The 14447-nt window shown below is 44.9% G+C and overlaps 1 protein-coding gene across 2 annotated transcripts in view; it reads right to left on the bottom strand.

Moving 5' to 3' along the window:
* The window catches only part of OGDHL (oxoglutarate dehydrogenase-like), a 37107-nt gene extending 25553 nt beyond the window's left edge, over positions 1 to 11554 (bottom strand). The window contains exons 1-2 of one of the 2 annotated variants that reach the window (XM_006874601.1): positions 11319 to 11554; positions 9196 to 9366 (exon numbers count right to left, since the gene is read on the bottom strand). In XM_006874601.1, the coding sequence (XP_006874663.1) occupies positions 9196 to 9366; positions 11319 to 11522 (375 nt within the window). In that variant the 5' untranslated portion in view covers positions 11523 to 11554. The remainder of the gene's footprint in view (positions 1 to 9195; positions 9367 to 11318) is intronic. The other variant, XM_006874602.1, reaches the window with a different exon arrangement.
* Between the last annotated feature and the right edge of the window lie 2893 nt (positions 11555 to 14447).

Raw genomic sequence — 14447 nt, 5'->3', positions numbered from 1 at the left:
TGGTATATGGAGGGGATTATAATCAATGTAATGAAACAAGTTATATGAATTGTTGAATGTGAAACTGATGATGTGCCCTGTAAACTTTCAGTCAATCCACAATAAAAACCTTAAATTAAAAAAAAAAAAAGGTGCTAGAAACAGTTCTATTTTATTACTGTAGGAAGAAAAGTTTTTGAAAGATTAACCAATGGTTTGTCCTTTCCCCTTAGTTCCAATTATCCCTTGACCCCTCCCCCCACCATGAATCAGAACCTTTGGCATTTACTACCCATTAGGGATTGAACTATGTCCACAAAAACTCCATGCTGAATTCCTAATCCCTGGTACCTGTGAATGTGACCTTGATGAAAAGCAGAATCTTTGACAATGATATCAGCTAACTTAATTGAGGTCATACCACAGGAGAGTAAATCCTAAAGCAAGCTGGGTGGTGTCCTTATAAAGGAGAAAACACAACACAGAGACAGATAGAGGAAAACAGTCACCTGACCAAGGAATTAGCTGTAGCTACAAGTAAGGAAAAATTGGGGGTACCTGAATCTGGGGCAGACAGACAAGAAGAGATTCTTCCCTAAAGCCTCTAGAGAGAGCACATGGTCCTAATGACACCCTGAATTCAGACTACTAGCCTCCAGAACTGTGAGACAGCACATTTATTTCCCTATAAACCCCAATAAAGGAAAAGCACAAAGACAAATCTGTGGATTAATGCCCCCAATGCATTAAGTACTTAGGCAGTGAGGCTCAAGCCTTGTTCTTTTGTCTTCTCCATTCAGTACAGACACCTTTAATGCCTGTGGGGCCTTGCCTAGGACACCCATTGCCCTCCCCCACACAAAGCCTGCCTCACCCAGCAAGGCATCCTGACCATTCCATTTGTTAATGCTGTCCCCTCCCCAGCCCAGCCCAACCCAGCCTGCAGTGGCTTGTCATGGCCTCCCACAAAGTCTGCCAGGGGCCCAGGAAGTCTACATTGCCCTCCCCTCTGCATGACAAATGTTCCAGATGAAACACCTCCTGCCACTGATTCCCAGAGAGATCCCAAATGATTATGCTTATTATGGTATGAACACCCACACCAGCTCTCCAATTAGTCCTGTTTGATCAAGACCAAGAATACAGACATCATCAGGAATCTTCCAGACCCTGAGGAGGGCCCAGCTGGGGACCACCAGGGATGAGCACAATTCTCTAGATGAGAGCAGTAGGTGGTGGGCCAGCTGTTTACTAGCCTATGTGTGCATCTCATAAGCACTAATTAAGCCCTGCTAAGGAGCTCTGGTAGCGTAGTGGTTACGAATCGGGCTGCGAACCTTAAGGTCAGCGGTTCGAAACTACCAGCCGCTCCGCGGGAGAAAGATGAGGCTTTCTATTCCCGTAAAGATTTACACCCTCGGAAACCCTGTACAGGGTCGCTATGGGTCGGAACCGACTCGACGGCACTTAACAACAACAACAACAAGGAGCTCTGGTAACGTAGTAGTTACGAATTGAACTGCAAACTGCAAGGTCAGCAGTTCGAAACTACCAGTTGTTTCGCGGGAGAAAGATGAGACTTTCTGTTCCCGTAAAGATTTACAGCCTCGGAAACCCTGTCCAGGATCGCTATGGGTCAGAAATGACTCTAAGGCACTTAACAACAACAACAACAACATCCATATATCCCAGACTCCTGGTGTGGTGCTGGGTGTTAATGTGCCAGAGTGCAAAGCCTTTTGAATTGCAAGTTTGGTGGTTCAAGCTCACCAGCTACATCTCAGAAGCCCTATCTATACAAGGTCACTAAGGGTCAGAACTGACAGGATGGCACTTCACAGCAACAACATCCATACATCCCACCACTCATCTGTCATTTGGTTGTATTGCAGTAGCCTGCATGTTGCTATGATGCTGAGCTATGCCACCAATATTTAAAATACCACCAGGGTCACCCATGACCTCACAGCTTCCAGACTAAGACAGACTAGAAAGAAGAAAGAGGCAGTGCACTTCTGAAAGCTTAGCCTCTGAAAGCCTTACAAATACCAGTGAAACACTGCGTGGTAATAGTGCCAGAAGGTGAGTCCCTTGGGTTGGCAAACATCCAAAATACAACTGAGTAAAAGTGGGGCAGAACCTTAATGATGTAGATGGAGCAAAGCTTCCAGAGCCTTCATTTGCTGATAAGGCATGACTCAAAATGAGAAGAAATAGCTGCAAACAATCATTAATAATCAAAATGTGGAATGTGCAAAACTGGAAGTTGTCAAAAAGGAATAGGAAAAGAGCAAGGGAGTAGAACTGAAGAGATAGATAGAAGCCAGAACTAGTGAGCTACAAGATAAATCTCTCACCAGTACTAAGATAGAAGAACAAGCACAAAAAAGGATTTAAAAAATCTGAAGAAGGCCTAATATTCATGTTGGACAACATGAAGAGGAATAACTGAAGAATATTGGTGTTCTGAAACAGGAAGATTCACATACGTCCACAAAGGAGATAGCTGAAGAGCTTCTGAAAGACAATTTTCCAAAAATCCTAAAAAGCAAAAAGATAGGCATTCAAGAAGCTCAACAAACTCCAGGAAGGATAGACCCTAAAAGACAATCACAAAGACATATACTAATCAATAATCAAGCTCTCCAAAATCAAAGATAAGGACAGAATCCTGAAAGCAGCTAGGGAAAAAAGAAGTGTAACATACAAAGGCAAGCAAGTCAGATTAAGCTCAGATCTCTCAACAGAAACCATGCAGGCAAGAAGGCAATGGAGAGACATATATAAAACCCTAAAAGAAAAAAAAACTGCCATCCAAGCAAGAATCCTCTACCCAGCAAAGCTGTCAATCAAATATTAAGGTGTAATCAAAACATTCCAGGATAAACAGAAGCTAAAGGATTTTGCCAGAGTCAACCCTGCTATGAAAAACACACTAGTGGACTGAGAACCAACAAGAACAGACAATAACCAGAGAATGACGTACGTGGCAGCATCACCCTGAACTCAGTCGACAAATGGAAGAGTCAAGAACAGAATAAAATTATAAGAACAGAGGCTCTGGGAGGTCAGTCTATGATCAAAACAATTACAATGTGAAAGAAGGTAAACCCAGAGGAACAGAGATCTAGATGGTGAGAAGGTCAGTAAATTACAGGATAGAATAGATTGTCTTAAGTGGAAGGAAGAGTTAATGGAATATAAGGTAACCACAACAGTGGGGTTGGGTGGGGGGTTTAGTTCAGGTGTTGAGGAGGGCAATACAAGAAGTGGGAGGAGGTGAAAGAACAAGATACATAGGGGAACACTGAGAGGTTTGCATGGGCTAAGTGGGACTGAGGTAAATAGCGATGCATGCTCAACCTTGGAACAACAGGACTCTGTGATACAGGGATCTAGGCATAATTTGAAGAGGGGAAATAATATTAAAATGCTTGACTGCCTTATGAATATTGGTTTCCTTGCTTACTATTGTAAAATAGACACTTGAGTGGGATAGAAAGGAATGTTGGAAAACATGATTACAGAAAACTTGTAAGCCCACCTTCAGCCTATAACGGATTGGAAAACTTAAAAGGGGTTCTTGCCCAGTGAAATAGGCCTCTTGCGGAGCCTTTGCAGAGTATAGGACAGTAGGTGGAATCCTGAGTCCCATCCGAACTTTATGAGGTAGGACATTCCCACTAGCAAGGACAAACAGACCATCCTGGAACAGCTAGAGCAACAGAAGATACATCTTCAAAGAAAGATCATCAGGAAAAACCCAAACCAAAAATGTCAGCATGACTGGCTACTACAAGAATAAGCAAGGTGTTCACCAGGAAGCCATCAAGGCAAGCAATCACGTTCCTTCAAAACAAACTCCCCTCTAAGACTGAAACTCAAAGGGAACTCACTATGAGGCATGTAAGCTTGCTGGTGACCACACTGGTCTACTGGTGAGTGGAAGAGGAGGGAAATGCAGCAATGAAGAAATGGGCTGAGTTCAAACACAGTCCATTGACACCTGTTGACCTGGAGATGAGAAAGAGAAGAAGAAGGGCTGGTTGGTCCAAAGTGTGGTGAGACCTGGGAACACTTGAGACCACTGACAAGGACAAAACCACAGAGGGCTAGAGCTGACAGGTAAGCATCCAGCTGATATGAAGTGAGGGAAGATGCACAAGAACACCCAAACTTGCAGACAATACCCATTTGACGTAGCCTCGATGGCTTGATGATCAGAACTTGACTAGAGAAAGATTACCAAAAAAAAAATTTTTTTGATAAAGGAAATAAGGGTAAATTGCTACAATTTGAAGAACCTGACCTATACTATGGAGGTAGTAACTTTAAATACAAATGGAGAGGCAAGGAGTCTTCACATCAAGTATCAATGCTATTCCCTCTGTACACAGGGTAGATAGGGATGGGCAGCTTAGACATTGGCCCCTAAAATGAGGGGGCGATAAAGGCACAAAGTGACTGGCTTACAAGGTTTCAAGAGGGAGTTTAGTTTAAGAGTGGGGAGGGGGGCAGAAAGAGTCCGCACTGAATAGTTTTCATCTTGTCTTGATGGGAATAAGATGATTTATAAGTGAATAACTGTTATCATGTCTAACTGCGACTGTCACAATTGTAAAGGTAGAAGTTTTGTAACAAAACCAGGGGAGTAGTTAATCGTAAAGTCCAGAAACAGAAGACCCTAGTACCATCAAGGGAGAAGAGCACAAACAGAATGCAGGACCTTATCCAGAGAAGCAGCGACACCAGAGATGGAGGCAGAGATAGGGTCATGGAGAGGGGAGCGGCTGAGGACTCTAGATTCATGGGAAGAGAGGGACTAAGAGCTGGTGGCCAGGAGGCAGACTTGCAGAATGTGCCCTTTGGAGGTGTAAATTATTATATATACCTGAGTGGTTTTTGTTTGTTTTAAAAAAAAAAAAAAGCTGAAGTGAATACAGAGAAATACTGTTATCTGATAGCAAATGGAGATTATAATCATTGTAATAAAACAAGGTGTATGATTTGTTGAATATAATACTGATGATCTGCCCTGTATACTTTCACTCACTCCACAATAAAAACCTAAAAAAAAAAAAAAAAAGGAATGGGAAATTGCTGGTGATTGAGATGTGGAAGTTGGAAATACAGAAGAATCAGCAGTTGAAAAATATGGTCTTTGTGATAGAATTTTGCATGACTTATTCATTGGAATTACCGTTTCTCAACAACATGAACAGTGACTATACACATGGACTTCACTAATTAAATCCACTACATCTGTGGAAAGACCATGGAGAAGCTCATTACCATGAATCAGAACAAGGTCAGGATCTGACTGCAGAACAGACCATCAATTGCTCATATGCAATTCAAATTGAAGCTGCAAAAAATTAAAACAATTCTCTGAGAGACAAAATAAGACTGTAAGTATATCCCACCTGAATTTAGGGACTATCTCAAGAGCAGATTTGACATACTAATGACTGTAGACCAGATGAGTTGCAGGCTGATATCAATGATGCCATACAGTAAAAAGGCAAAAAATCATTAAAAATACAGGAAAGAGGCTACCTAAAATGCGGGGGCTACAAAGGCAAGAAGTGACTGGCTTACGAGCTTTCAAGAGAGAACCTAGATTCAGAGGGCATGAAGGAAGGTAGAATCTCCACTGAGTAGTATACAATCTGTCTAGGGAGGGGCTGATGAAATGAAATGTGGATGAGTCTCTTGTGATACAATAGTGAATAATTGTTATCAGGACTGATTATAAAGGTTGGAAATGTAAAGGTAAATGTTTGGTAGCAAGGAGGGGAATGATTGCCTTTTCAGTCTAGGAGCGGAGGTCCCTGGGACCATCAAGGGAATAGAGCGGAGAGCGGGACCCTACCCAGAGAAGCAGTGATGCCTGAAATGGAGGCAGAGACAATGACGTGGAGAGATGGAGCAGCTGAGGACTTTAAACACTGAGAAGGAGAGGGGCTGTGTGCAGATGACCGGGGGGCAGGCTTATAGTATATACCCTTTGGTTGGTTGATGATGCATGGAGGGATTGTAACCATAGCAATGAAACTATATACGATAGGATGAATGTAAAACTAATGTTCTCCCATGTAAACTATCACATAATTCACAATAAAACATTAAAAAAGTAAGTTGTGACTGTAAAGGTAGAAGTGGCAACAATAGTGAGGTTGGTCCAGGATCAGGCAGCGTTTCATTCTGTTGTGCATGGGTCACTATGAGTTAGTACTTACTCAATGGCAACTAACAAAAACAACAACAACGTTATAAAAAGTTAAGAAAAGGTTTCCTGATAAAAGAAACATTCTGTGATGGTCACTGACGAGGGAGGGAGGATGGAAGAAATATTATTCATGGGCTAAAGGGTAGACACATGTTAACATGGTGACAGGGCAGGCAAAATACAAGAGGGAGGTTGGCAGAGGAAAGATGAAGGTAGCCAGAGACACAGGGAGGAATGCAAGAGTTAAAGTGAATAGAGGTAAACAGTGTTTACATGGTACATGGAGAGGATTGCAATCATTGAAATGATGCAAAGTATATGATTTATTGAATGGAAAACAGATAATCTACTCTGTAAACCTTCACAACAAAAAGTTTAGAAAGAAAAAAGAAAATGTTCAGGCAGCCAACAAACATATGAAGAAATGTTTGCAATCATTAGCCATTGTTGCTATTGTTGTTAAGTGCCATCGAGTTGGTTCCAACTCACAGTGACCCTGCACAAGATTTCTGAGGAGCAGCTAGTGGGTTTGAACTGCTGACCTTGTGGTAAGCAGCTCAGTGTTTATCCTACAGTGCCACACCAAGACCTCATTTAGAAAAATGAGATATTATCTCCCCCGAGTATTAATAGAAAAGTTCCAAACACAGGGTATAGAGAGACTGGGACCTTCCTACATTGCTGGTGGGACTGTTAAATGGTATAACCACTGTGTATGCCCACAAATATATAAGGGTTTGACAGAGGATGTTTGTACATGGGTATATATATATATATATATATATATATACCTTTGCTACAAACATGCATATGAATATGGAGGAGCACACAGGGGACAAAACGATGAAAGCTTCTTAGACAGTACCAAACACCTTGAGACAACAGGTTGCTAGGCCTGGGGTCTCAAAACTATAGTCTCAGGGACACCAACATTGACAAAGACAATGTTCTAAATCCTACTTTGGTGAGCAGACACTGGGATCTTAAAAGTTCATGAGCAGCCATCTAAGGCTCAACTATTGGGTCTTTCTATGTGTGGAAGAAAGAAGAGTGATGAAAATTGAAGATGCTTGGAATCAATTAGACCAATGGACTAACAGAACATGTAAACATACATCCCCACAACTCTGAGACCAGAAGAATCAGATGGTGCCCAGTTACCACTACCAATTACTCTGAGAAAGATTACTTTAGAATGTTCCAGATAGAATGGGAGGAAATATGAAACAAAACTCAAAATTATTTTAAAAGATCATGCTTACTGGTCAGAAAGAAACTGGAGGGACCAAGACTATGGCCCTCGGACACTCTTCAGGTCTACAAGAGAACTCCCCCTCGTGGCACAACTTTCAGCCAAGTTGAGGGAGGATAGAGACATAGGGGGAACAACTACAGTAGTGAGAAATGCTCACCTGGAATGGTCAACCATTCAAGATCAAAAGGGCAACCTTTATCTGGGGACAAGGTTCAGAGGAGTTGGGAAGGAGGTTGTTGTTGTTAAGTGCCTTCAAGTCAGTTCCGACCCATGGCAACCCTGTATAGGGTTTACAAGAAGAGGCTGGTGGGTTGAACCACCAACTTTGCAGTTCAAACTGAACTTGTGGTCCAGTGTGTTATCCTGGAAATAGGAACCACAGGGAGAAAGTGGAATCATTGTTGTTACATGGAGGGGATTGCAATCATTGAGATGAAACAAAGTGTGTGATTTGTTAGATATAAATAAAACTGATGATCTGCTCTGTAAACCTTCATTCAGTTGATAATAAAAAGTTTACAAAACAAATTAAAGTAAGCTCAAAAGGGGGAGAAAAAGAATTGGAGGAAGACTCCTTAACAATCTGCAGCAATACGTAGATGACACAACCTTACTTGCTGAAAGAAAAGAGGACTTGAAGTACTTATTGATGAAGATCAAAGACTACAGCCTTCAGTATGGATCACATCTCAGTGTAAAGAAAATAACAATCCTCACAACTGGACCAACAGACAACATCATGAGAAATGGGGGAAAGATTGAAGTTGTACAGAATTTCACTTTACTTGGATCTACATACAATCAATGCCCATGGAAGCAACAGTCAGGAAATCAAACAACACATTGCAGTGGGCATCTGCTGCAAAAGACCTCTTCAAAGTACTAACAAGTAAAGATGTCACTTTGAGGACGAGGTTGCACCTGACCCCATGCCATGGCATTTTGAATCACCTCAGATGTTTGTGAACCTAGACAATGTAAGGAAAAACTGGAGAAGAATTGATGCCTTTGAATGATGATGAAGAATAGTAAATAGAGTATGAACTATCAGAAAAAGAAATTTTCAAAGAAGTCCTGCTCCTTGGAAGGGGAGAGAGTGAGACTTCATCTGGTATACTTTGGAGCTGTCATCGGGAGGAACCCGTCCCTAAAGAAGGACATCAGGTTTGGTAAAGTCAATGGCCGGCGAAAAAGAGGCCAGTCCAGGAGATGATTGACACAGGAGGTGCAACAATGAGCTCAAACACAGGAGCAGTAACGAGGCAGGCCCAGGACAGAGCAGTGTTCCATTGTGTAGTCCACAGGGTCATCATGGTTGGAAATGACTTGAGGGCACCTAACAACAACACAGTACATCAGTCCCTGCCCTCTTGGAATATACAACCCAGAGGCCACAACAGACATTAGCCAGGGTCACTCTATTCCGCTTTCATTCAACACACATTTATGGAAATCCATATTAAGAAGTCTTTAGGCATTTGGACCTAGTCTCTACCCGTATGGATCAAACTTTCCAAGAGATGGATCACAAACAACAAATCAGCACACACGAAACTATCAGGGAACAGTGAGTGCTATGAATGGGTTAAACCAGGGGAACAGGTACCACTTGATAGAGCTCAGAGCGCTCAGCAGATGACATCAGAGTTGAGTGAGAGCCCTCCCCATCAGTACCAAGCCATGTCCCAGGACCCAGCCCTGCCTCCCAGCCCTGTGCCCTCACTGCTCCTACCTGGTAGGCCCGGATCAGGGACTGCACTGCCAGGTGATCCTCCACCAGCTTGCTCGTCTTAGTCTGTGTTGAGAGTGCCGGCCTGCTCTCACTGACAACAGAAGGGGGCTGGGGCTGCACCAGGCCAGAAGAGGCCTCCTCACTGGCTTTCCGGAAGTAGTAGTCCCAGGACTGGGTATGAGCAGAAGCAAGAACACAGCCAGTTTAGAGTGGGTGAAGTTGCCATGGCTCAGGAGAGATATTGGGTATTCCTTGAGCTCCATAGCTCTCAGGACCTTTCTGACCCCCTCAACAACCAGTCAGACCCCCTTTTCATAATCTAGATCTCCCAAGACCCAGCTTGGGAGGAGGGAGATGCAGTTATGATCCAAGGTTTTCATGCAGAAGGAACTTTTAGTTCTGGGAGAAACAGGCCCTCATGTACCATGGGTTTTGCAGAGGGCAATTTAGCAGGCAGGTCATCCATATTTAAAATGCATGTGTCTTGTTAACGTGGGTGATGAGGGAAGGCAATGTACAAGAAGACAGAGGCTGGAGGAGGAAAGATGGGGGTAGCAGGAAATACAGGGAGGAATGCAAGAGTTGAAGTGAATGGAGGTAAATATTGTTGACTGATGGTACGTGGAGGGGATTGCAATCAGCAAAGTATATGAATTGTTGAACGTAAAACTGATAATCTGCTCTATAAACTTTCACTCAATTCACAATAAAAAGTTTAAAATAAATAAATAAATAAAATGCATGTATCTTTTGAACCAACAATTCCACTGCTAGACAGACATTCACCCCACAGATGTGCTTTTATATGTATGCCTAGATAAAGGTATAAGAATGTTCCCTCCAGGTCAGCTGATATACATAAAAATGATAAAACATTTAAACGATGGCAATCAACAGGAAACTGGTTAAATAAATGATAGCACATTTTGAATCTGAAATACTATGCAGCCTTTAAAGAAATAAGGTGCATTCATTATTGTTGATATGGAAGAGCACCAGAAAATATTATAAAGTGAACTAAGCAGAAGAGAACACATGCTTTCCTACTATGTGTGCAGAAACAAAAAACAGACACATTCATAAGCAGAACACGTATGAAGGGACCCCCACATACATGCATTCTCACACAATACTGGTGGGACAATAAACTGCCCCCATCTCAGGTGAGAGCAATATAGAATACCCAGCAAAGTTAAAGACACAGAAGATCTGTGACTTAAAAATGACAGTTGGGGAATTTATACTACAGGCAGCAGCACTGTTCAGAATCTCCAGGACTGGAAACAAATGAAACATCCATCAATGGGGATTAGTGAAATGAATTACCACACAAGGCAGGTGGGGAGAGAAACAATGAAGCTCTTTCTGTGTTGGTGTGGGGAGAGATCTTAGAGATAGACTGCCAAGGGATAAAAGCAAGGTGCAAACTGTACACGACATGTTTCTTTTGTGTAAAGGTGGGAAGAGCCCAGAGTTATGTCTGTATGAAGCTTGCATAAAGGAGCTCTCTGAAAGGGCAAAGGAGAAACTAAGGATAACTTGTGAGGGGAGAACTGAGCAGATAGAAGACGATGGACTTGGAGATGCTGTATAACTTTTCGTGCTCTCTGGTGTTGGCTCATAGGCTGTGTTACTTTCATGGATGGGAGACGGGGATGTGGGAGTGAAACAGACGGAGACAAACTTCACTTTGCCTGCTACCTGACCTTTTTTAGAAAACCATCAGCAGGTATTTGTCTCCTCAGATCAATATATGCCTAAATCCTTGCAGCACTACACACTTGCAAGGGGCCATAATGTCCCTTGGACTCCTTTATTCCACTCAGAGCTGACTTGCAGCTCCGAGGTCACTCAGGACAGCTAACAGCCCAGGGAGAAAATGCACTTAGGCTCAGGCCAGGGCCTAACCAGGTTTCTGCTGGCTGGTACAACAGGACAGCAACAGGCTCGTCTCACTCAAGGCAAGGACAGGTTCTTTTCAAACAGGGGTGACTAAAGACCTGGGAGGCAGCGAACTCCCCCACATCCCAAGCAGACAAACTGCTTTTCCTGCACTCCTCCACCCACAGTCAGACCCAAGGGTTTCCCTCCCAGGTAGTGGACAGCAAAGGTAATAGGCCCACCTTGTGGACACTCTGGGGGTTTTCCAGCCAGGCCAAGTACATCTCCTCCATGTAACTGGAGCCACCTCCACTTCTGCTGTTGTGGAAAGTGGCCGGGGGCCCAGAGGATCTATGCTGCCAGCTGACCACCTGGACATTATGTGAGGCCAGGAGCCTTGTGGCCTGTGCACCAAGCCGGAACACCAGCAGCCGCAGTGGACTCATTCTGGACACACAACAAGGGAGAAGCACACAGCACAGGAATTAGTAATGCAGAGCCCACAGCTGACATCCCTCAGTCCCAACCCCTAAAGTTCTGGCTAGTGGGAGTTATCGATTCAATTAAGTGATAACTAATCCCAGCGCCACATCTGCCTGAAACAGTCCAATGTAGGACAAAGGCTTGTGGGAGCAGCAGTACATGCGTGTTGCCCCAGCTCTGGGTCCCTGCAGCGATGTGTACATGTCATTACTAGGTCCCCAGAGTCACTGTGACTGGAAGTGACCGTGGTTCCCTCTCAACCAAGCCCCGGCCCAGAGCTCCTGACCTCCCAGGAGGCTGAAACACAGCTCTCAATGGTCTCACTCCACAGAGGCAGGATCGCAGCTGAGACATGAAGGGCTTCTGGTGGGGGCTAGGGAACTAAAGACCAGGGCAACCTCAGGCTTCATCCCACTCAGAGCTGACACACAGGTCCAAGTTCACCTGTCAATAAGAACCTGGCTGCTTGGCCCTTTGATAGGAAGGGCAGGATCCTCTCAGCCCACCTCTCCTTCCCTCAGCCTCCCTCCCTCCCTCTCCTTCTCGCTCAGAACTCACTTGAAGCACAAGAAAGAGGGGTGGTCTCATCAATCAAGGGAAGGTGGGCTACTGTTCAGCAGCAAAACTGAAGAGAGAAGATATGAAAAGACAGTAATGTATGGCCAACACAATGGAGTCCTGATGTGGTGCTGTGGGTTAATGCATTGGACTACAAAGTCTGTTTGAACTGCAAAGTCAATGGTTCAAGCTCACCAGTCACTCCTCAGAAACCCTATAAAGGGTCGGAACTGACTCAATGGTACTTAACAACAACAACACTGGAGGAAAGTGTTGGGTTTAGCTACAGTCTGAGCCCCAAGCACACTTTAAGCTTCCCTTCCATGTGCCTGGCCTCTGAGAATGACTGCCTGCCTGCCCAGCCCTACCAGCCAGAGATGCCAGGCTAGGGGTTGACTCTCCATAGGGCAGCACCTTTCTAACCACAGCAGGACTTGGGCTTGAACTGGCATCAGACTCCTCGGGTTCCAACCACAGTTCCAATTCTGATTACCACACCCAGGACTATTGGCGTAGGGCATTAAAATCTACACAACCTTGTTCACCTGCAGCACGGATACTGAGAGCTACCCATCATGGGAATGAGAATAAGAGTGGTTAGTAGGCACTGATCCTGAGATCCACACTGTGCTCATTTAATCCACACAACAATCCTGAGGTGGACACTTGTATTAGCCCCACTTTATGATTAGGAACTGAGGTACAGAGAAGATAAGCTCCAGTTTCCTGATCAGAATAACTGCTCTTTTTCTTATTCCATGATGGATAGCACTCAGACGGATCTTGTAGTGAGGAATAGGCTCTGGAACTACATTGAATTCCATCGCTGCAAGGTCCGTCTGCACATAAGCAGACATCTTTCAAAGATCAGACATAAGCCAGACTTCTCCTCACTGCAGTGAACTTGCTGACAGCTGCAGCCAGAGTCACAGGGAATGGACGGCTCAGGACACAGCAAGGACTGTGTCCAGCCTGGCCTAGGACAAGAACACTGTGTTTTACAAACACTGAACAGTGTGGAGCAACCACTGGACACAGCTGTGGCCTTCACCCAGCAGGAGACCAGCCAGAAAATCACCTTAGCCCCATCCTAGCAGAGACCTGAGAACCGAGATGCCCTGAAGAGCTGGGGACACAGCTGATCTCAGTATTCTGAGCTTGAGGCACAGTCAGTTGTGGCCACACAGGCAAAAGCAGCAGGGAAGAGCCCCCACCCCAAGCCCAGTACCCAGCAGACGAAAACAAAGTTGCTCTAGACCGTCTCCTCTCTAAAGGACAAAGCCGTACACTGTCTCCAAAACCACAGCTGCAGGAAGTATCTAACCACTAAGATACACACCCCCCACCCCAGGTCTGAGATGCCCTGGTGAACAGTGCTTGGTGATATCATTTCAGAGGAGAAAGCAAGGATCCTCATCAAGACCCAGATGCTGGGTAGTAGCAGAGCCTGCGTTCCTGCTGGGGGTTTCCTCTGACCTCACCTTCTGAAAAATGGGTACATTCTATCTAGCAGTATACCCTAACCTAGTTTGCTAAACCAAAGAAATAGTAGGACAGAGAGAACTTGTGCTTATAGATGAGCTACAAAGACTAGTCGGCCTTGACCAACAACAGGGATGGAAAAGGACAAGGATGGACTATGTCTGTTCCAAGGGGCCACAGGATGGGTGGGAGGAATTGCACTGGACAGTCTGGGATCTTGTTTTGCAGATGCATCAGGGTGGGCGGCGGCCTTGGGGGTCGGGTTAATGCTCACTGTGGCCAGTTGGACATAGGGGTTCCCCATCCTTCCCACCTCCTAGGAGTAGGAGAGAACTTCCCATGCTGGCTGAGACCTTGGGGCAGTCCTTGCCTCTACGTGCCTGTTTCCTCAACTGTGAGCAGAGAGCACGGGTAAAAGCCTGTCTTCACGAGGTGCTTGTTGTTGTTAAGTGCGGTTAAGTCGAGTCGATTCCGACCCCTAGCGACCCTGTATAGGGTTTCCAAGGAGCAGCTGGTGAGCTTGAACCACCGACCTTGCAGTTCAAACAACTTTGTAGTCTGACTCATCAGCCCACAGCACCACACCAGGACTCCGAGGTGCTTAGACTTCATCAAAGATGCGTTCAAGTCCCAGCTCGCAGGAACACACACGGTGGCTGGACCCTCCCAAATCCCGCAGCCCCAGGCCCTGTGAGATTGGGAAGCTGCAGACGCGTCCCAAGCCACACCGGGCATCATAGATAGTCTCTGGGCTGGAGGAAAACCCGCTGAAGCCTGAAAGCCCAATGTTAGCTCATCAATCTTTCATGCAAAACACTGTTTCCCCAGCTCAGAGGCTCTGGACCAGG

Source organism: Chrysochloris asiatica, unplaced genomic scaffold, assembly GCF_000296735.1.
Source record: "Chrysochloris asiatica unplaced genomic scaffold, ChrAsi1.0 scaffold00289, whole genome shotgun sequence".
In the NCBI taxonomy this organism is placed as follows: Eukaryota; Metazoa; Chordata; class Mammalia; order Afrosoricida; family Chrysochloridae; genus Chrysochloris; species Chrysochloris asiatica.
The sequence above is the reverse complement of the archived record's forward strand: the minus strand, read 5'-3'. Positions and strand labels throughout refer to the sequence as shown.